This window comes from Schistocerca piceifrons, chromosome 1 (assembly GCF_021461385.2).
Source record: "Schistocerca piceifrons isolate TAMUIC-IGC-003096 chromosome 1, iqSchPice1.1, whole genome shotgun sequence".
NCBI lineage: Eukaryota > Metazoa > Arthropoda > Insecta > Orthoptera > Acrididae > Schistocerca > Schistocerca piceifrons.
The window spans coordinates 68,989,775-69,014,346 of NC_060138.1; the positions used below are offsets into that span (position 1 = coordinate 68,989,775).

Sequence of the window (24,572 nt, forward strand, 5' to 3'; positions counted from 1 at the left end):
TCCCCCCTGACGGAACACGCTGAGTTACCTTGCCGCTGAGCCACTGAGACCACGGAAGGTAGTGCGACTGCAGGGACTATCTCGAGCATGCCTCCCGTGAGACTCACATTCTCGCCTTGTATGTCCACACACTACATTCGTAGTGTCCCAATCCAACACATTCATTACTCGTGGAAGACATTCTTACCAAGTCCCGTAAGAGTTCGGGGAATATGTGTACATTCGCACAGAAGAAGAAGGTCATGGGCACTATATACTTATATGGATACGGTGTCTGTTCTTTCGGACACGTCCGAAAGAACAGACACCATATCCATGTAAGTATAAAAAGTATTCGGATACCTATTAGCGGACATTAATATGGGCTGTGTCCACCCTTCGCCTTTGTGATAGTTTGAACTCTGCTGGGAATACTTTCAGTGGAATCACTGAGTGTCTGTGGAGGAATGGCAGTCCTTCCTTCATCTACATCTACATCTACATCTACATTGATACTCCGCAAGCCACCCAACGGTGTGTGGCGGAGGGCACTTTACGTGCCACTGTCATTACCTCCCTTTCCTGTTCCAGTCGCGTATGGTTCGCGGGAAGAACGACTGTCTGAAAGCCTCCGTGCGCGCTCTAATCTCTCTAATTTTACATTCGTGATCTCCTCGGGAGGTATAAGTGCAGAAACCATAGAAGACAGCGCTGGAGCGAAGTCGAAGTTATAACTCATTGCAAAGGTGTTTCACTGGGTTCGGATCAGAACTGTGGACAGACAAATCCATTTCAGGAATGTTATTGTCCAAAAAACCATTGCTTCACGGATGCTGCTTTATGACAGGGTGATTTGTCACGCTAATGCAAAGTCGACTCCCAACTGTTCCTCTTCTGTAAGCGGTACATAATGCTGTAAAATTGTTCACATCATTCTCCGATTATCATTTTCTTAAATGCAATAAGAGGATCACGCCCTAAACACAAAAAGCACCCCCTATTACCGTAACACACCTTCTCTGCCGTTCATTGTGGGTAAATAACATTCTCCAGGCATTTCTGAAATACAAACCTTTTCGTCGGATTGGGTCAAGGAATAAAGTGACTAATCACTTCAAATCATTCGTTTCCAGTGATCCATTGTCCAATGGCGTCACTCTTTACGCAACCTCAAGCGTCGATTAACAGTGACTACAGAAATTTTTTACTAATGAGTAGCTGCTTGGCCATTGTAACCCTAGTTTTTAGCTCCATACGCACAACCACTGTGCTAGCTGGGGTGCTGGTCGCAGTTTGTAACTCGCGAGTGATTCCTACCGCTGATTTCACGTTATTTTTTACAACCACCCTCCGCAATACTGGACGATCCCTGTCCGCCACTACATTAGGTCTCCCTGGTCTTAGTTTAGCTGTAGTGGTTAATTCCCGTTTTCCTTTGTTAATCATAGCATCAACATTCGACTTGAGCAGCTTTAGAAGGGTTGAAACGTCTCCGATGAATCTGGAACCCAGGTTACATCCCATGCCTAGCCAACGTTCGAAGTCGCTGGGCTCTCGTTACCTGCCCATTCTGCTGTTACTCTTTCTCTAGCGGTGACACAACACCACCCATCTCTTTTTATACTGGTGGACCCGCCTCTAATGGTGAATTTCACATTACGTAGGCATGTCCTGGTATTTTTGATCAGGTTGTGTAGTAGATTAACTAGGAAGACGTGAGGCAAAAAGTTAGAAATACGAAGATTAATATCATTTGTATTCTGTGTACATGTGGCGTAATAGATACCGGACTACTCTCTTGAGTTGATCACCTGTGTGACATATCCGCAGAGAAGTAAAACTGTAACACTTACACTTTATCTAACCTTGTATATTATTTCAAATAACCCTGGCCAAAAAAATTTTTGTTCCTCTTACATATCTGAGAACATACTGAGATTCAAGGGGAGCAGGTAATGAAAGATAAGATTTACAAAGTTAAACATAAAAAATACTGTGAAAGAAAACACAAATGCATCACCAAATTGAAGTGTTTTTGTTCGAAAGTGGGCCTCTCTGAAATCATAGTGACCTTCGATGTACAGTGCCTCTCCATCGCATGCACTTCAAACCGTTTGGACTCCCCTCGGGATTCTGTCGACAGAGTGGTCGGGACGTCGCTGCTAAGCCGTCGCTGCTCCTCAACTGCTGTCTTCTTGGGGTCGTCCCTGTGCGATGAGGGTTCGTTCGACGACACACTGCATGCATCTACTGGTCTCAAGCACGATCAGGTTCGGGTCAACAGATATCGCAGGGCCTTGCACCTCGTTACTTTCTGTTTCCTGGATGTACGCTTGGTGTATTCAAGCATTTTCGTCTTGAAAGGCGACCCATCGCCGAAGTGCTGTCGGGATGAACAGAAGGTTGAGGTATCTTGTCTCATACTGCGCAGTCCTCAAATTACCTTCTATAGCGATGAGAGGCTCCGACACCCGTGAATAATATTGGCCGACAACATGAGGGACCCATCATCAGAGAAAAGACACGTAGTCGAGTAAGTTTGTCTCACTGTTGTTAACATTAATGTGACACATTTTGATGTTGGCCGTTAAAGTCAAGCTGCGCCATAAATTTCTTTTTTCCTCAATTCGATTCAGTACCTTCTCATTCGCTATTAGATCATTTAATCTTCAGCATTCTTCAGTAGCATCACCATCGTATTTAGAAAGCTTCTGTTCTCTTCTTTGCATAGTTTATCGTTCACCCCCAGGTTACAGTCCAGACGAATCTTCGGAAAGGCCACCTAACAGCCATATTTACATACGATATCAACAAAATTCTCTTTCTTACAAATGCTTTTTTTTTAAATATTGCTTGTCAACGTTCGGTTATCATCAGATATCTGGCCAGATAGTGAAACTCATCAACTACTTTTAGCGCCTCATTTAGTCATCTAATTCCTTCAGCATTGCCTGATTCAGTTTGACTACATCTCATTACGCTTGTTTTAGTATCGTTGATATTCATCTTATACCGTTTTTCCGTTCCGTACGACTGATTGTCCAAGCCCGTTGCCGTCTCAAAGAGAATTACCGTGTCGTTAGTGGGACCGACGACCTCGCTATTTGGTCCCCTCCCCCAACTCCACCAACCAACCAAGTCATCAGCACATCAAAGTATTTTATTCTGTCCCCTTAATTTTAATTTCCTTTTCCAAATTTCTCCTTGGTTTGCTCCACTGCTTCCTCAATGAACATAACCTCTCAACCACTGCTTCCCTTTCATGTACCCCTTACTGTCATACACTACTGGCCATTAAAATTGCTACACCAACAAGAAATGCAGATGATAAACGGGTATTCATTGGACAAATATATTATACTACAACTGACATGTGATTACATTTTCACGCAACTTGGGTGCATACATCCTGAGAAATCAGTACCCGGAACAACCGCTTCTGGCCGTAATAACGGCCTTGATACGCCTCGGCATTGAGTCAAACAGAGCTTGGATGGTGTGTACAAGTACAGTTGCCCATGCAGCTTCAACACGATACCACAGTTCATCAAGAGTAGTGACTGCCGTATTGTGACAAGCCAGTTGCTCGGCCACCATTAGCCAGACGTTCTCAATTGGTGAGAGATCTGGAGAATGTGCTGGCCAGGGCAGCAGTCGAACATTTTCTGTATCCACAAAGGCCCGTACAGGACCTGCAACATGCGGTCGTGCATTATCTTGCTGAATGTAGCGTTTCGCAGGGATCGAATAAAGGGTAGAGCCACGGCTCGTAACACATCTGAAATGTAACGTCCACTGTTCAAAGTGCCGTCAATGCGAACAAGAAGTGACCGAGACGTGTAACCAATGGCACCCCATACCATCACGCCTGGTGATACGTCAGTATGGCGATGACGAATACACGCTTCCAATATGCATTCACCGTGATGTCGCCAAACACGGATGCGACCATCATGATGCTGTAAACAGAACCTGGATTCATCCGAAAAAATGACGTTTTGTCATTCGTGCACCCAGGTTCGTCGTTGAGTACACCATCGCAGGCGCCCTGTCTGTTATGCAGCGTCAAGGGTAACCGCAGCCATGGTCTCCGAGCTGATAGTCCATGCTGCAAACGTCGTCGAACTGTTCGTGCAGATGGCTGTTGTCTCGCAAACGTCCCCATCTATTGACTCAGGGATCGAGACGTAGCTGCACGATCCGTTACAGCCATGCGGATAAGATGCCTGTCATCTCGACTGCTAGTGATACGAGGCAGATGAGATCCAGGCTCGGCGTTGCGATTACCCTCCTGAACCAACCGATTCCATATTCTGGTAACAGTCACTGGATCGCGACCAACGCGAGCAGCAATGGCGCGATACGATAAACCGCAATCGCGATAGGCTACAATCCGACCTTTATCAAAGTCGGAAAGGTGATGGTACGCATTTCTCCTCCTTACACGAGGCATCACAACAACGTTTCCCCAGGCAGTGCCGGTCAAATGCTGTTTGTGTATGAGAAATCGGTTGGAAACGTTCTTCACGTCAGCACGTTGTAGGTATCGCCACCGGCGCCAACCTTGTCTGAATGCTCTGAAAAGCTAATCATTTGCATGTCACAGCATCTTCTTCCCGTCGGTTAAATTTCGTGGTGTAGCAATTTTACTGGCCATTAGTGTATTTTACTTAGGACGCGCCGATGCACTAGCCTCTATTGCTCTTGCGGCGTCTCAGTTAACTCGGATAGCAGTGACTGCGAGTGGCGACGGTAATGCGACTTCCAGGAACGCGCGGTCGCAGCCCGCCGGCCGCGCCACTCCCACGAGGAGGCTGCGTTCCTCAGGTCTACTACCGGGACGGCCGCGCAGTCGCGAGCAGGCTCCAGGCAGGCAGCGCTAACCCAGTTGTCGCAGGAATCCGATCCGGCGGCGGCTGCTTTTTGCGGCTGAATCCGCGTCCAGGCACCGCCATACCCGGAGCTGTGCGTGGCCTGCACTCGTGGGACTTGTCCCGTACCTGCGGCAACGCACATCCGTCACGAGAGAGCGCAGACATGCGTCACTCAGCGAGCGGAAAGCGATGCGACACGACAGCAGTCGCCTAAAGCTGCATTCACAGTGGCACCGACGACGGTCGTCATACTCTGTCACCGTAGGTCGCCCGATAACATTGGAGACAGCGTGGTCATAGTGCGTCCGGTCTCGTTCCTCAATTTTTGGCAGTGTCAAGGAGGTTACTCTAGGTTAGTAGGTTAGGTTAGAATCTATTGTACGTACACTGAAGCGCCAAAGAAACTGTATAGGTATACGTATTCAAATACAGAGATATGTAAACAGGCAGAAAAGCGGCGCTGAGGTAGCAATGCCTTTATAAGAAAATAAGTGTCTGGCGCAGTTGTTAGATCGGTTACTGCTGCTACAATGGCATAATATCAAGATTTAAGTGAGTTTGAACGTGATGTTTCAGTCGGCGTACGAACAATGGAGCACAGCATCTCTGAGGTGGCGATGAAGTGGGGATTTTCCCGTACGACCGTTTCACGAGTGTACCGTGAATACCGGGAATCCGGTAAAACATCAAATCTCTGACAAAGCTGCGGGCGGAAAAAGATTCTGCAGAAACGGGACCAACGACAACTAAAGAGAATCGTTCAACGTGACAGAAGTGCAACCGTTCCGCAAGTTGCTGCAGATTCCAATGCTCGACCATCAACAAGTGTCAGCGTGCGAACCATTCAACGAAACATCATCGATATGAGTTTTCGGAGCCGAAAGCCCACTCATGTACCTTTGATGACTGCACGACACAAAGCTTTACGCCTCGCCTGGGCCCATCAAGACCGACATTGGGCAGTTGATGACTGGAAACATATTTCCTCGTCGGACGAGTCTCGTTACAAATTGTATCGAACGGATGGACGAGTACGGGTATGGAGACAACATTATGATTCCATGGACCCTGCATTGCAGCAAAGGACTGTTCAGGCTGGTGGGGGCTCTGTAATGGTGTGGGTCGTGTGTAGTTGGAGTGATATGGCACCCCTGATACGTCGAGACACGACTCTGACAGGTGACACGAACGTAAGCATCCTGTCTGATCACTTGCATCCATTCATGTCCATTGTGCATTCCGACGGACTTTGGCAATTCCAGCAGGACAATGCGACACCCCACGCGTCCAGAATTGCTATAGAGTGGCTGCAGGAACACTTTTCTGGGCTTAAACACTTCCGTTGGTCACCAAACTCCCCAGAAATGAACTTTGCTGAGCATATCTGGGATGCATTGCAACGTGCCGTTCAGAAGAGGTCTCCACCGCCTCGTACTCTTACGAATTCATTGTGTTAATTCACTCCAGCACTACTTCAGGCATAAGTCAAATCCATGCCACGTCGTGTTGCGGCACTTCTGCGTGTTCGCGGTGGCCCTACACGATAATAGGCAGGTAAACTAGTTTCTCTGGCTCTTCGGTGTATGAGGTAGGGTGGAGTGGACGCCACGAAGCCTCTGTGATTGGATACGAGTGCTGCCTAACGGATTCTGCCATTAAAAAGACGCCGTATGCATGTGAATGAGGTGAGCTTTCATGTGTGGTAAAGACCTTGGCGAGTACTATACACTGTGTCCTCAGTTATCGGAATAACCAGACAAGTATGAGATGACGCGAGGAAAGTTCTGTTACATACTCCAAATAATTCGTGGTGACCTTGAAAAGCACATTATATACACTCTGCTTCGCTGTATTTATTTAAAGCTGTGCAGACGTATGTCAATTAACCTTCTGTGACTGTCGTTTAGCACACGAGTGAAAGACAAGCAAAAATTGTAGCATAAGATACTCTGAAAACCCAAAGCACTGAAAAATGGAAATACGTATAGTACATCACATTTGCAAACCATTTCATATTAACAGAATCACTACCTTACTGGCACAAAATGGCAATAAGCAATAATAATAATTTGTAGACAAGTAATGACAACCTGCCACAAAAACGTTCCAACTCAATAGCTATAATCATATAAGATACGCCACCCTTTCGACCTGAACAAATTATTTTTTTAAGGTTATAATCTATGCCTAAAATTTCCAAAAAAGATACTGCCTTTTGAGGTTTCGAATAAACCTGTGAGTCCACAGATTCTGAACTATATCCCTATTACGATATTTTCATCCTCAGGATGCCACAAACACACTCTTTCTTGGAGTAAACTTATTCGTTTCTCACGCTCAATATTCCGTGTGCAAGAACGTCGGTCGATTTGACCAAAGAAAACAAATTGATCTGAATTTCACCAATCGTTGTCCGAAATCTGTACGTTTGGGAGATAAGATCGGCTGTAGCGTGACCGCGCACGTAGCGGTGTACCAATTTGAAGAGATCGGCCGTCTCCGGCCGATGTCGGTTGTCGGCGGAATCCACCACTGTGCCCGCAGCCTAAGGTTGGGGCCACGCGAGCGGAATATGTGCGGAACATCAGCTGCGCGGTAAATGGACGCACTGCTATGGTGCACGGGATGGATGCGACAGTCCCGCAACGTCTGCGGCTGTGGAATACTGCAGCTTGCCAGCCTCATTACCCATACCGAGACGGAAATCGCATGGCAACAGCTGTAGTGCTACGGGCCAGGAGAACAATTGGGCAGTTCATACGGGTGGTGCGGCAGGTGTGCATAGAGGGGCCAGCAGACAACAGGCAGCCAGTGCTGGGAGCAGAGCGGGATGGCCAGCTGACAGACAACACGCACTGCTGTGTTCTCCGTCGGGGGTATGTGTGCCTACAAAGCGTGTTCCTCAATGTGCCCTGTAGGTAGTGAGAAAATCGACACTGAAATTTTGATGATGGAGGACTAGAAGAAGCCTTGTATTTCGGGCATATGGACTGATGAATACAAAGATAGAACCAAAATCGATAGGACATTGCATGATATTTGCTGTCAACAATTTCTTATATTTCGCAGAGCCAAGTTGAGAGAATCTGTTGCTGTTTCTTTTGGCCTCTCCATTACTATAATAATACTCTGGGTTACAAGAGCTGTCGGAATTATATCAGAATTGGTGATATAGTTTCCCCAAATGGGTTACTCATTTTTATTTGGAAATTTTGAGAAACTACATTTTTTTATTGTTAGCATGTTACATCATGCTTCTTCCGACACCATCTAGCAAAAATACTAATGCAGTTGCAATTACAACGGAATACAATAACGAGGTTTAAATGGAACTAAGGGCAAGGCAGATAAAATATTTACGAAAATTCACAATAATGTGATTTTTGAGGTGTTAATTGATGGTTGGATACTAGGAAACATGATAAATATACACTCCTGGAAATTGAAATAAGAACACCGTGAATTCATTGTCCCAGGAAGGGGAAACTTTATTGACACATTCCTGGGGTCAGATACATCACACTGACAGAACCACAGGCACATAGACACAGGCAACAGAGCATGCACAATGTCGGCACTAGTACAATGTATATCCACCTTTCGCAGCAATGCAGGCTGCTATTCTCCCATGGAGACGATCGTAGAGATGCTGGATGTAGTCCTGTGGAACGGCTTGCCATGCCATTTCCACCTGGCGCCTCAGTTGGACCAGCGTTCGTGCTGGACGTGCAGACCGCGTGAGACGACGCTTCATCCAGTCCCAAACATGCTCAATGGGGGACAGATCCGGAGATCTTGCTGGCCAGGGTAGTTGACTTACACCTTCTAGAGCACGTTGGGTGGCACGGGATACATGCGGACGTGCATTGTCCTGTTGGAACAGCAAGTTCCCTTGCCGGTCTAGGAATGGTAGAACGATGGGTTCGATGACGGTTTGGATGTACCGTGCACTATTCAGTGTCCCCTCGACGATCACCAGTGGTGTACGGCCAGTGTAGGAGATCGCTCCCCACACCATGATGCCGGGTGTTGGCCCTGTGTGCCTCGGTCGTATGCAGTCCTGATTGTGGCGCTCACCTGCACGGCGCCAAACACGCATACGACCATCATTGGCACCAAGGCAGAAGCGACTCTGATCGCTGAAGACGACACGTCTCCATTCGTCCCTCCATTCACACCTGTCGCGACACCACTGGAGGCGGGCTGCACGATGTTGGGGCGTGAGCGGAAGACGGCCTAACGGTGTGCGGGACCGTAGCCCAGCTTCATGGAGACGGTTGCGAATGGTCCTCGCCGATACCCCAGGAGCAACAGTGTCCCTAATTTGCTGGGAAGTGGCGGTGCGGTCCCCTACGGCACTGCGTAGGATCCTACGGTCTTGGCGTGCATCCGTGCGTCGCTGCGGTCCGGTCCCAGGTCGACGGGCACGTGCACCTTCCGCCGACCACTGGCGACAACATCGATGTACTGTGGAGACCTCACGCCCCACGTGTTGAGCAATTCGGCGGTACGTCCACCCGGCCTCCCGCATGCCCACTATACGCCCTCGCTCAAAGTCCGTCAACTGCACATACGGTTCACGTCCACGCTGTCGCGGCATGCTACCAGTGTTAAAGACTGCGATGGAGCTCCGTATGCCACGGCAAACTGGCTGACACTGACGGCGGCGGTGCAGAAATGCTGCGCAGCTAGCGCCATTCGACGGCCAACACCGCGGTTCCTGGTGTGTCCGCTGTGCCGTGCGTGTGATCATTGCTTGTACAGCCCTCTCGCAGTGTCCGGAGCAAGTATGGTGGGTCTGACACACCGGTGTCAATGTGTTCTTTTTTCCATTTCCAGGAGTGTACTTATCGCATTTAATGCAGAGTGTCGCGGCGATAACATTGAATAAAATGCTCTCGGGTTTCCAACCGCGCCAATTGCTTAAAATTACACGAGCTTTCGGCCAAGTACTTCTTGGGCATTTTCAAGTGGTATGACTGCCAGTGGGCTGTTGGTGCGCCCTTATATACGCTAGCTGCCAGCTGTGACGTCACTGGTGCCCGTGACATTGCCATAATGGGCGTGTTTTGAGTCGGCGATCGATGTGCCCTCTTCAACCGCGCGTGCGCTGGATCCCACGCAGCGCTGAGCTGCAAGCCACCGTCTCTATTCAGGGTGTTTGCGGTAATTTTTATTTCAATAGCTAGATCAAATCAATCTTCAGGCCTCCAACGAAAATCCGTCAGTTACTGAGACCAGTTAAAGACGCAGTAGGACTCAGAACACCTGGAGTCTACGATGTACCTAGTCAGTGTGGCCAGAAGTACATCGGACAAACAGTGCGCACTGTGGAACAATGCAGGAAAGAACATGAGAGGTATTATCGCCTACGCTATCCAGAGAAATCTGCGTTAGCTGAGCGTGCGTTAGAAAACGGTCACCACATAAAATTTGACGATACCTCTGTCGTGCCTCGCACTAACGGTTTCTGGGAGAGTTTAATAAAGAAAGCTACTGAAATTTGGAAAGCGAAAGGGCTCAGGTGTATACGACGTATTTCCAGACGGTTCTACAATACTTTTTAAACACTATTCCGTCTGAATCTTTTCCAAACGAGTCAATGTTGACAAAAACGAATCTGTAATCTCAGTCGGCCACTGCTAGAAGAACTTTGCAAAAGAAGTCCTTATAATTGTAAATCAGTGACCATTCGTTTTTGCCTTCACCAACCATACGTGTTTACCATCGATTGCCCCTGCGCAGTTCGGAACAAAATGGTTCAAATGGCTCTGAGCACTATGGGACTTAACTTGTGAGGTCATCAGTCCCCTAGAACTTAGAACTACTTAAACCTAACTAACTTAAGGACATCACACACAGCCATGCCCGAGGCATGGCGGTCGCGCCATGCCTCCGTAGCGGTCGCGCGGTTCCAGACTGAAGCGCCTAGAACCGTTCGGTCACCCTGGCCGGCTAGTTCGAAACAGTCACATGGGTTTAGGATACGTTTGCAATGTTCTTCGACTTGTCGTCTGACAGCTGAGGCAGACACTGTTAAAGCATGTAGCCGAAAATCGTACAGCGCACTGATCTCACTGTGTCACCGGCTGTACGTGCAGTGCAGGTCGGTTGAGAAATACACTAAGCAACAACAGGTAGCCAAAGGCCTAAAACCAAAGAGTAAAATGTATAAAACTTATGGTCGTATTTAATTATTTAATGATGTTAATGATTTCGAAGTTGACGTTAATTTTCGGTTTAGTTTTTTTTTTTTCTCTCGTAGGCCAGAAGGCTCAACAAAAGCGGCGAAACATTGTCAGAAAAATACAAAGAAAGCGAAGATGTCAGGCTCAGAAGCGGTGAAAGAATTTAGTTATGTGTATGCTGACTAATTGAGGTTCTTGGCACTTGGTTTAGAAGCAACAGATTCAACGTGACGTCAGATGACTCTTTAACATCAGCGCAGACGTCAGCAGGCTAATCAGTTCTACAAAAGAAAATATCAGTCAGGAGGGTGAAACGTGACCTTCAAACTAATGGACGCAAATTCCAGGATAGGGCTTCAATTCCTCCTCCTTCCTCTGAGAATGAAGATAAATCGATTTTAAAATCCTTGCTGCCCACTTTGCGTAAGTTTGATCCGGAACCTAGTACTGCGAATGCCTGTTTGTAGTTTTAAAATAAAAATAACTCTTACTGCAATCTTAAAGTGTTACTGAAACTGACTTCATAAACCACCTACGAAACAGAAACGCGAAGCGCACCCCCACATAACATGCGGCCACAGCCTAGAGTGTGGCAAGTCGTGGTCCGCTGCATCCAAACCCCAATAAATATCGCTCATTTATTCGGGAATGAAAAGAGGTATGGATCTCATTCACAACGTTAAAATCAATTTAGATGTATTAGCTACATTTGGTGTGCAGCGTTATATGTTCTAAAATGCACCAAACGCAAACTGGCAAGTGACGACATTTTTTACGGCAAACTTTTCAAAATTAGTGCTGTGCTTTACTTTCCTTCGACACATCACAGTAAGTGTGGGCAGTAAGGAAAAGAAAGCCAGTTCATTATCAAGCTGTGATTTCAGACTATAAGATTCGTAAAAGTAAACGTAATTTATCGACCGCTTAACTCACAATCGAATGCGAAAGATTGCATAGCTCAGAACACATGTAAGTCCGAAAACTGTGCTACCGTATCCCTTGCGGATACGGTAGCTTCTATATAGGTCAGACAATGAGCACAGTTGTACCGAGTACAAGCGACGTATTAAACAAAGGGAGCTTGATATCTCGGTTGAGCATTGCCTGTAAAACGAAGTACGAGAGTCTTGGTTGATGCAGCCATATATTGGGATTCCGTTATGAAGGCGGTGCCTGAGATTATAATAAACAACAACAATTTTAACAGAGACCAGAATTACCACCAAGCAGGACGTGAGAGAGGGCTTTGGATATCTAAACGAAGCAAAGACTGGTGCTTGATGCTTGTAGGGAGGCGGGAGCGGCAACTTTAAAAGCGGCGACGGCTCCTTGCGTCACTTGGAAGTCACAGTTCGACGGCCGGCCGGAGCTGCTTTGAGCTGCCCAAGTGACCTTCCGCGCTCATGTCGTTTCGGCTAATAGGTGCCAGAGGCTGCAGTCGTACCTATATGAACGGTAAACCGTGCCAGCTCCCATGTCACCATTAACAACACCAAGTCCCACACCTTCCATGACACTGCAGGCGAGCCCCAAGGCTGCGTCACCTCGCCTCTCCTCTATCTCTTCTACACGGCCGATATGCCCAAACCACCTCCAGCAGCCAACCTCCTTCAGTATGCTGACAGCGCATTCCGTGCTCTCTATCCTACACTCCAGAAATCAGAACGATCCCTCCAAAGCCATCTTAATCTACGAGGTGCATTCAAGTTCTAAGGCCTCCGACTTTTTTTCTAATTAACTACTCACCCGAAATCGATGAAACTGGCGTTACTTCTCGACGTAATCGCCCTGCAGACGTACACATTTTTCACAACACTGACGCCATGATTCCATGGCAGCGGCGAAGGCTTCTTTAGGAGTCTGTTTTGACCACTGGAAAATCGCTGAGGCAATAGCAGCACGACTGGTGAATGTGCGGCCACGGAGAGTGTCTTTCATTGTTGGAAAAAGCCAAAAGTCACTAGGAGCCAGGTCACGTGAGTAGGGAGCATGAGGAATCACTTCGAAGTTGTTATCACGATGAAACTGTTGCGTAACGTTAGCTCGATGTGCGGGTGCGTTGTCTTGGTGAAACAGTACATGCGCAGCCCTTCCCGGACGTTTTTGTTGCAGTGCAGGAAGGAATTTGTTCTTCAAAACATTTTCGTAGGATGCACCTGTTACCGTAGTGCCCTTTGGAACGCAATGGGTAAGGATTACGCCCTCGCTGTCCCAGAACATGGACACCATCATTTTTTCAGCACTGGCGGTTACCCGAAATTTTTTTGGTGACGGTGAATCTGTGTGCTTCCATTGAGCTGACTGGCGCTTTGTTTCTGGATCGAAAAATGGCATCCACGTCTCATCCATTGTCACAACCGACGAAAAGAATGTCCCATTCATGCTGTCGTTGCGCGTCAACATTGCTTGGCAACATGCCACACGGGCAGCCATGTGGTCGTCCGTCAGCATTCGTGGCATCCACCTGGATGACACTTTTCGCATTTTCAGGTCGTCATGCAGGATTGTGTGCACAGAACCCACAGAAATGCCAACTCTGGAGGCGATCTGTTCAACAGTCATTCGGCGATCCTCCAAAACAATTCTCTCCACTTTCTCGATCATGTCGTCAGACCGGCTTGTGCGAGCCCGAGGTTGTTTCGGTTTGTTGTCACACGATGTTCTGCCTTCATTAAACTGTCGCACCCACGAACGCACCTTCGACACATCCATAACTCCATCACCACATGTCTCCTTCAACTGTCGATGAATTTCAGTTGGTTTCACACCACGCAAATTCAGAAAACGAATGATTGCACGCTGTTCAAGTAAGGAAAACGTCGCCATTTTAAGTATTTAACAGTTCTCATTCTCGCCCCTGGCGGTAAAATCCATCTGCCGTACGGTGCTGCTATCTCTGGCACGTATTGACAATGAACGCGGCCTCATTTTAAAACAATGCGCATGTTTCTATCTCTTTCCAGTCTGGAGAAAAAAAATCGGAAGCCTCAGAACTTGAATGCACCTCGTATTTACTGGAGCAACCAAGGACTCCTCAAGGTCAACCCTTCCAAAATACAGGCAATAATTATAGGATGCTCCATCCGCTCCATCCACACCTTGCATCTCCATGACTTCTACCTTACTATTTATGATTGTCCTATCCAGCTCACTGATACAATAAAATTTCTTGGACTAACAGTTGACCAGTAACTAACACAGAAACTTCACCTACTAACCACACAACAGAGATCCCACAATAGACTAAAACTGCTAACTGGGCGAACTTGGGGATTGCACGCCTCCACTCTCCTCCACACCTACGAAACCTTGATCCGTTCCATCCTTCGTTATGAAAATGTTTCATGGATCTCCAACCCACCAGTTTCTCTCAGTCCCTCCAGATCCTGAAACGCTGTGCACATCGCCTGGCTGTCTGCATCCATTTACCTTTCCCAGAAGGATATGTGACCAACTCATCAAGTTGCCACCTCTCCTCACTCACATCAAACACCTCCAAACAAACTACACCACCAGCAAATTAGACTGCAATAATCTTATCGTTTCCCCTCTGCTTTCCAATCCTCATAAGTTGTCGCGCCTTTACCAGCACGTCCCACCAACTGTCCACCTGCACACTCCCCCAAATGCCCCTCCAAAGAAACTTCAACCATCTTCCCCTCCCAGATCACGAACTCTGCCCCGAAATTTACCCACTTTACCAACTATACGTCCACCCCACGCATCCCACTCCATCAGGGCTCCCTCTCCCTTTTCCTCACATTTCCTTACCCTTTTTACCCATCTGCTTTTCTTTCTGCGCCCCCTTTTCCCAATAACTATTAGTGTCAACACTTCCCCTCTCTGCTCTACCCCCTCTTCTGTCCCAAAAGCCACACCTATTTCATCGCTGCAATGCAACACAACCTACTCCCATCTCCAGCCAACCTTTTCCTCTTCAACAACTGACTCCCTACCCCCCAGCAGGTCCTTCTATTTTCGATCGATGGGAAAGCGTTTCTCTTAAACATCAGTGCTTCGGCAACTTGTTTCAAATGTTTTAATGTGCGCTTATTACTACTATTTTCAACTATCAGTGCAAGCAGTACTCTATCGTATATCTAAAAAGTTGCGTTTTATTCATCATCTTAAAAAAGCTTTACATTCAATTTCAGTATCTCCACTATCTGTTCTTTCTTTTCCCCTGATTTAATTTTTTATTGTCCGTTGGCTGAAGAGCGGGTTGCCTGTACCGCTGACAGCCCATCCCCCTGCCCATATAGAGCGCCGGAGGATGAAATAACAATAAAGAAAGAAAAAGAAAACACCCCAACAATCAGTGATTTTTTTACTCCTGACGACGATGGCGGAGATAGCCATCGACAGCTCTAGAATTTTATTCGAATTGACGCGTCTTGAAAAACGATAAGATTTAATTCTATACACAGACTTGAGTGCTTGGAATGAAGTACATTGTACGTCAGATGTGCAAGTGCGCGCAGAAAGCCACAGGATAAAAATAAATTTTGTAGGGAGTACATTGTTCTCATGTGGGAGCGACCTAGAGGGTTGTAAAACAATAAACTGGTAGCCAAGATCGCAGGAATTCTCTTTATTCCATGATTACCGGTTTCGGCGAAACTAAAGCCGACATCATTGGATCTTAGGACTTTCAATAATCCCTACAAAAGAATGGCCTTGACTAACAATAACCTATACCTTTCATGAATTACTTACCTCACAAAAATCTTCGTTACTCGAACTGCTGCAATACAGCGAGCGCCAATACTGCCAGCTAAATAAAGGATTCTAACTACTGAAGGCACTAACTACTGATAGGCGTAGTTAGCAAATGAAAGATTTTGATAGAAAACAAAGAATGTATTTACCTTAATAATGTTCAAAAGTGATAATGTATATATCAGTTCATGACATCCAGTCTTACAAATTTCGTTTTTCTGACGGACACACTTCCAGATCGTCCGCTCTCAAAACTCTGCCATCTCTCTTCCCACATCCATCGCTGTTGGCGGCTCACCTCCAACTGCACAACGCTACGCGCTGTTCACATCCAACTGCCCAACACTGCAATAGCAAATATTCCAACAATGCAAACCAGCCACAGACTGCACACAGCACAGTCAGTGGTTTTCATACAGAGCGCTACGTGGCGTTACCAACATGAAAACCTAAACAGCCTACTTACAGATATTGTAACCTGTATGTGTCCTAAGATCCGATGATGGCGGCTTTAGTTTCGCCGAAACCGGTTATCATGGAATAAAAAGAATTCCTGCGATCTTGGCTACGAGTTTATAAAAATAAATAGTGCGGAACGAGCCTCAAGACCAATCACGGAGCCACTAAATGAATAAAGCAAAGTAGTGTACATAGAGAGGCAGGGGCTGGAGACTGCTGCTGGCTGGTACTCACACGTTGGCGCCCTCGAGGTCCCAGTGGCTGAGCGTCAGCGGCGAGGCGCAGCCGGGCAGCGACGCGAGGACCACGGCCAGCAGAGCGGCCAGCAGCAGCCGCATGCCGCCGCCCCCGCCGGGAACCTGCAACACCGACACGAGTCCTGGGATCACTCGTCTGGGGGGAGAGCAGGGGGCCGGCACTGTACTAGACACAATTCACGTAAGGCCTTACACTGAGGCTACAAAAGTCACGGCATACCGACATGCACATATACAGATGGCGGTAGTGTCGCGTACACAAGGTATAAAAGATCAGTGCGCTGGCGAAGCTGTCATTTGTACTCAGGTGAGTCATGTGAAAAGGTTTCCGAGGCGATTGCGGCCGCGCGACGGAAATTAACAGACTTTGAACGCTTAATGGTTGTTGGAGCTACATGCATGGGACATTCAATTTCGGAAATCGTTAGGGAATTCAATATTCCGAAATCCACAGTGTCAAAGGTGTGCAGAGAATATCAAAGTTCTGGCATGACCCTTCACCACGGACAAAGCAATGGCTGACGGCCTTCACTTAACGATCGAGAGCACCGGCATTTGCGCAGAATTGTCAGTGCTAACAGACAAACACCACTTCTTGAAATAACCACAGAAATCAATACGGGAAGTGCGACGAACTTATCCGTTAGGAGAGTGAGGTGAACTTTGGCGTTAATGCACTATGGCAGCAAACGACCGCCGCGAGCGCGTTTGCTAACAGTACATCACCACATGTGGCCTCTTCTGCGCTCGTGACCATATCTGTTGGACCCAAGACGACAGGAAAACCGTGGCCAGGTGAGATGTATTCCGATTTGCATGCAGTGGGGAAGGTTCAAAAATCGGGCGTTGGGTGCCACATGCTCCAAGCCAAAATCACAGAAATCAGCAGGTGGTCCTCTGTGCATCTCTGCTTGCTCGTCATCAATCGGCCTGTGAACAACATAGACCATTCCTATCGGGGTCTCATTACTGGTGACGAGCAATGGCGTATTTAGGCTAACATGAAGAAACGAAAGGAATTGTTGAGCCAAAATAAAGCAGCAGCAACTCCCTGTCCAAAGACCTAATGTTATGCATCTGGTGAAACAGCGACGGTGTGGTGTAGTAGTAATTGCTTCCCCGAGGTGTAATCTTCCCTGGTGACATTTATGGTCAACAACTGAGACGTCTTGCAGACGCAGTTCAAGAACAATGACCAGGAAGAGTGCGTGAAATGATGCTACTCCACGATGGCGCGGGCCGCATTCTGCTAGACTGACAAAATACTATACAGGAGTGAGGTTGGGAAGTCTTCCCGCACCTACCTTATTCACCTGATCTTGTGCCCTCAGATTTTCATCTCTTCCACTCTCTACCGAACAACCTTCAAGGATTTACAGATTAAAATGCGCTCCGAACGTGGGCCGACGAGTTCTTCGCCTAAAAACCACGTGATTTCTTTACTCGCAGAATCGAAAATTTACCCCAGCATTGGCAGACAGTTACAAGTAATATATGTATACATATCATGTTAGTTCAGCTGAACCACTGCTCTGCCTACGACATGCCTGACGTCGCTGACACATCCGCAACCGAGGTCGCTACTGCACATATGTGCAGTGGCACCCGACTCATGTATAGCCCATCTGAATTCTGCGGACAGAATAATATTTAACCATCGGTATCTGGCAGGCAAGAGGAGGAAAAGAATTTCCTAATCACCACCCATAGCGCCAGTGTCCTGGATTGAATTCCAAACTTCGCAGTGCTTCATGGAGTGATGGTTTGTGGCACTGTCGATGGTGATGATTCGTGCTTTCCCCATTGTCTCACGCCACTTATTACGGAGAACAACATTTGTTGTTACTGGGTGTGTATAACGTGAATAATTAATGATATCAGTGATAAAATGAATCATATGGTAACTATTTACGTATTTATATTTAAGATATGGTTGATGTGGTCAGTTCTATTTATGTTCTCACACGTACATGTATCTCACTTCTGCGTTAAAACATGTCACAAAATGTAGTTACACCTTACAGTATTATGTTCATGATGTGCATAATATACACATGTAGTTTTCGTACCTGTGGCAACTTTACTGTCCAGCTCGATGTGATCCACGTGACAAACTTGTATATACATCGGAGAATTTGCTCTTATTACATTACACCGTGTGTCACGCTGGTATATTTATCATGGGTGTTATTGCAGTTTTGACAGATGCTGATGCAAATAATTTTATTATAAGGTCTTATATAATCTCTGATATATTCAATACTTAGCAATTGTATGAATATCACTACGTTAAGGGTGAGACACAGTGTTCCAGCATATCACAGTTGAACAATAAATTTTCATTTCCTTTTCAGCACTATTTAAGATAAACATATTGTTTCATTTGTATTTCAATGGAATCCACGAAGGATTATATGGTTATGCTGTTATGTAATTGGTAAGTGATCAAGGTATGATAGAGTACAGTTCATATGCTGACTAAGGTGGTATTGAAGGTTTCTATGAATCCTTTGTGGTCGTGTATTTGGTGAATAATGCAGGATGGAGTGCCTTTCATATGCTCGTTAAGGAGCTTTGGAAATTTTCCATGAACTTGTTGCTGCGCAAGTCTGTTTGTTCGTTCAGCATTTGTTATGGGTACTTAGTCGAGTAAATGCAGGTTTGTATTTCTTTCAAAATGTTCATTAATTGGCCTTTGGAGACATTATGTAAAATAGTGAGATTTCTATCGATATTTTGAGTTCAGTGTTTTTTTCTCTTTGAGACGTGTGTCGAAAACTGAAACATTGTTTTCGATTATGTTTGTGAGTTCTCTGTGTCTCGTTTTCAACGTTCTGTCCATCTGTCCAGTGTAGATACAAGATATACTTTCATGTGATGATAAATAGAACTGTTCACACCAACCATATATTAAATATAAGTAGTTAGTATATGAATCATTTTATCACTGGTATCTTTATTATCCACATCCTACACATCCAATCATAACAAATTTTACTCTCTGTAACAGGTGACTTGTGAAAATGGGCAAAGCCCGAAACTTAACGACCAGTAAATAAACAGCAGCTCTGGTGTTAAATTGTCTTTTCTTCAAGTTACATTTAAGATACAACTCTCAGTCATTACGAAAGAAGAGTGCCATTCAACGTTAGGACAGAAAATCTTTCCAGGCGGTTGAACTTAACCCTTGCGGCCTTCCAGCTATACAGCATTGAATTAACACACATGCTATCTAGGCTAGAGCCTATGAGCCCGCACCAAAAAACTTAAAATAAAAAATATATTTGATAAAACATTCTCGGACATCTTGCCGCATGACTTCAGGTTAAAACGTCTATCTTTCTACGATTACCACCATAAACTTTGTCAGTAGCAAATTACTGTTGTGGCTACTGCTGTGGTGGTCTTATACAGCCGATAGATGGCTTCTGATTGGTCGCCGTACGTCGCACGTCTGCGCCGATGGCGCCATTACTCCCTTAGAAGCGTATACAATTCGGCGCATTTCTCTATTTCTTCTCCGCGTCGAGAGCTCGCACCACTAAGATTACGCCCTCTGATCCTTCTGATGCTGTTCGCGCATATTCTAATTTCTGCTGCCTCTTCAAACAACATAATTCCAGTGTGTAGAAGCGTGGGATAAAAATATTGTTTTTTCAAACAGAATTTTGTGTTTATATGTGAGGCTGTGCTCAGCAACTGCTGATTCTTCACGTTCTCGACATATAATGTACCGTTGATGTTCCGCACATTGGTCGGGAAGGGTACGGATGGACTGACACATGTAGTTGCTTCTGCACTCACAGGGAATATTATAAATTCCAGGGCACGTATGGCCGACACTGTCGTGGTCAAAAGATTGTACTCACCTGAACCCTCCGGTAAAATGATTCTGCGGACGCGCACTCGCATAGGGAATCCAGAGAGAGAGGAATCAACAATAAGGGAAGACCCGTCGTTCCGAGTCAGGTTGGGCTTGCAGCAGGAAGTACAGAGCAGTCAGTAGGTCAAAATTAAGATAGCCCCCTTTTAGTGTTCAGTGTATATTCGTCAGATGACAACCTGCACTTAACGGTGATTCGTAATTAATGGTCTGAGGATGATCTAAAATAAAAAATGTCCAGGTGCGAGCAGGGCTCTCACCCTGAGGGTTAATTAAAAACCAAACACCGCCCGAACACGCCATGGAGACCCAACGGTACCGACCGGCCGTCGTGTCATCCTCAGAACACAGGCATCACTGAATATGGATATGGAGGGGCATGTCGTCAGCACACCGCTCTCCCGGCCGTATGTCACTTTACGAGACTGGAACCGCGGCGTCTCAATCAAATACCTCCTCAGTTTGCCTCACAAAAGTTGAGTGCAGCTCGCTTGACAACAGTGCTCGGCAGACCGGATGGTCACCCATCCAAGTGCTAGCCCACCCCGGCAGCGATTAACTTCGGTGATCTGACGGGTACCGGTGTCAGAACTGCGACAAGCCCGTAGGCTCTGAGGGTTCCTTAAAAACTTAATTATGTATTAAGACAGTTCATCCACCCGGAGACTCGAGACTGTTCGCTTTGCCTACTATCGTCATTGATACTCGCAAGAGTTTGAAGGCAGCAAATGACAAAATAAATATATTTTTCATGCGATATAATTAGAAATTAACAATTTTCTGATTTTTCCGTAAGATGCGCAGTAAAACCTCGGTTCTTGCAAAATTTCATGATTATAGGTTAAGGTGAAGTACCCTATAGGTTTTGATGAGCGACTTTGCGAGTATCAGTATATATGACACAAATGGCCGTATCTTTTGATTGCATTGACTTAGGAGCATCAATTTTATACACCGCCAAAGAACTTGATAGGTCTATCCATTGCTGACGAAGAAGGCTTTTCGATAATCGGACAAATAGACGGACAAGAAAGTGATTCTGTAAGAGTTTCACCGAGCGAGGTGGCGCAGTGGTTAGCACACTGGACTCGCATTCGGGAGGACGACGGTTCAATCCCGTCTCCAGCCATCCTGATTTAGGTTTTCCGTGATTTCCCTAAATCGTTTCAGGCAAATGCCGGGATGGTTCCTTTGAAAGGGCACGGCCGATTTCCTTCCCAATCCTTCCCCAACCCGAGTTTGCGCTCCGTCTCTTAATGACCTCGTTGTCGACGGGACGTTAAACACTAACCACCACCTGTAAGAGTTTCATTTTTACCGACTGAGGTTCACGACTCAAAAAAAGCCTTGAAACTAGCTGTCCAATAAAATAAAAGAAGTAACTTAGACGGTATGCAATCTGAAGCTCTCCCGGCGTATTACCAATTTGAACATTTCTCGTGTATCCGACCAGGTAGCGTCGTAATTTCTCCACAATATTTCGGCAGACGTACACGCTGCCATCTTCAGGTGGTTCCTGACGAATGCTGTGCTGTTCCTCTGGGCGCCCTATATATACTAGTCGTTACCCCGTCCATCGTTCCTCTCCTGGTGTCTTTGGTGCGGCGGCGCGGCGGCTACAGGAGGTGGTTGGGGAAGCGGCGCCTGGGTCTGAACTGGGGTCTGCAGTCTCCCTGCTGCCGCCGCCGGGGGCGGTCCTCGATCTCTGGGACAGCATCTTTCTCTCCAGGCTGAGTGCAGAGTTCCAAGCCTGACTAAGTTGAAGGCCGCTGTCTTTATTAATTAGATCGTCCTGTAGTCGGATTTCGATGGCCTCTTTAGTAACGCAGTCCCAGAAGTAGGAGGATTGACAGAGTATTTTTATTTTTACATAGTCCGTAGTGTGGCCAGTCTTTATACAATGGTCAGCCACGGCTGATTTAGTGGCCTGGCGTAATTGGGTAACATACAATGAAGGCTTTCACGACCGGATGGTACTGTTGTTGATAATTCTTCCGGGTTATATGGTCGTGGTCCATGGAATTCTTCTATTCCTAATGTTTCGTCCAATACTACGTTGGACATCTTCAGAGGTATGGCTCGTCCTGTTGAGTCCTGCTGAGTCCGGCAGGACTCAGCAGGACCAGCCATACCTCTGAAGATGTCCAACGTAGTATTGGACGAAACTTTAGGAATAGAAGAATTCCATGGACCACGGCCATATAACCCGGAAGTCCTGCCGGACTCAGCAGGACTCAACAGGACGAGCCATACCTCTGAAGATGTCCAACGTAGTATTGGACGAAACATTAGGAATAGAAGAATTCCATGGACCACGACCATATAACCCGGAAGAATTATCAACAACAGTAATTCGGTATGAAGCACAGCATTCGTCAGGAACCACCAGAAGATGGCAGCGTGTACAGCTACCGAAATATAGTGGAGAAATTACGACGCTACCCGGTCAGATACCCGAGAACTGTTCAAACTTAGATGGTATTTGCCTTTCTTTACATAAAAGCTTCATTACATCCAGGGTGTCAAATTCACTGGAAAATAATTATGCTAGAATTTTCCGGGAAAGTTTAGAGCAGAGGAAAGTAAGAGACTAAAGTACTGCACCAGCCGGATTTAAAGGTTTACGTTACCACGCTTACCTTGATGGGAAGACTATAACAGTGCGTCCAAGTGCTACAAAGGGAAAAATCTGCGTAGAGAGCACAGAATAGGCTCGTAGAAATTAACCTTTGAGTGGACACATGAAATGCGTGTCAGCGGTCTTGTACCGCAACGTTACGAGTGCATTGAAATTCCCCCCTCCTTCCCTCCAGCACCTCTCTTTCTCTCTCTCTCTCTTTCTCTCTCGGTCGAACCTTATTGGACATCCGTCTGAGTCAGCGCGTCGCGCCTCTGCAGGTAGCTGCGAGTTCAGTGGTCGCTGCGTCACGAAGGAGCAGGCCGGATGCTCGGAGCATCTGGCAGGCAGGTATGTGATCGGCGAGCGGCTGCAGGATTCTCGCCACGCAAGCAGTCGCTTGCCGGCGGAACCCCTTGACACCGCAGGGGCCTTGGCCTGGCGGCTTGACCGCCCGCCGCCTCACCCTTTGCATTAGGCATCGCTCGACACCTGACACCTGATGCGCACACAAATCTACCGGCTTTCGAAACGCGAGCCGGCACGTCACCTTATTTGTCCTCATCAGGCTCTTCCCGTTGCCTGCTAAACTCCTATCAGTAGTTGCACTAGTGACTTTTGAATCTCTTTCGCTACATTGTTTCTCATCTTCTCTAGAGTTTTGAAAACAAATTTATACAGTAAATTGAAGTTTTTTTGTTTTGTTTTTGAGTCATCAGTCTTCTAATTCCTCTCTTGTGCCAACCTCTTCATCTCAGAGTAGCACTTGCAACCTACGTCCTCAATTATTTGCTGGATGTATTCCAACCTCTGTCTTGCTCTACAGTTTTTGCCCTCTACAGCTGCCTCTACTACCATGGGGGAACCGTTATGCTTCAGGGAAATGTTTACTTCCAAAATTCCGAGAGCTTACGTTCCAAGGAGAGTCAGACAACTTGCTACCATCTTCCACATTCACTTACTAAATGCTTAATTACGACGGGGAAATGGTAGAAACTACAGGTGATACCGAGATTTACGGGCAGGGCTCCTTGTTGCACACCATTCGCTAATGTGAAAGGGAAGGGATGGGGGGAGGGGGGGGTAGGGACGCCGACTGAGAATTATAGCTTTACCCTTCACGGCAGGCCATAATTTGGGCTGCAGAGTATAGATGTAGAAAGCTTAGAGGTAACTGACTATGAAAGGCGCTGAGCTGTGCTGCGGCTCGTGTTGGTGCTGTTTGTAGGTTTCCGCTCTCTGTTGGAGACCAGACGGTATCGTTTAGTTGGCATGATTGCGGTTGTTTGCCTTCTTCTCGTGTTGACTGACGACACTTGGTTTCGCAAGCGTTGCCTGTCCGCTAGTGGCAGCAGTGGCGGTTATCGATATGTAGAAACTGTTGCCCTATCTTTGGGGCGACGTCGTTGTTTTTCAGGGTGGTCTGAGTGGGCCAGTTTGACTGGGGACTAAGGAGGAGCCAGGTCCACGCAGTGCCAGAACACGCCGGGACTGCTGATGGCACACATAGACTGCTGGATGGAAGGGCTGTGGTCACGAGGGTGCACGACCTCGTCGTAAACCGGATCCAGCAAGCTTTAAGATGAACGCGTTTAT

At 46.7% G+C, this 24,572-nt stretch overlaps 1 protein-coding gene across 1 annotated transcript in view; it reads right to left on the reverse strand.

Moving 5' to 3' along the window:
- LOC124776929 overlaps positions 1 to 24,572 on the reverse strand; it is a 521,086-nt gene that overhangs the window by 149,529 nt on the left and 346,985 nt on the right. The window contains exon 3 of the mRNA XM_047252187.1: positions 16,454 to 16,578. Within this exon, the coding sequence (XP_047108143.1) occupies positions 16,454 to 16,578 (125 nt within the window). The remainder of the gene's footprint in view (positions 1 to 16,453; positions 16,579 to 24,572) is intronic.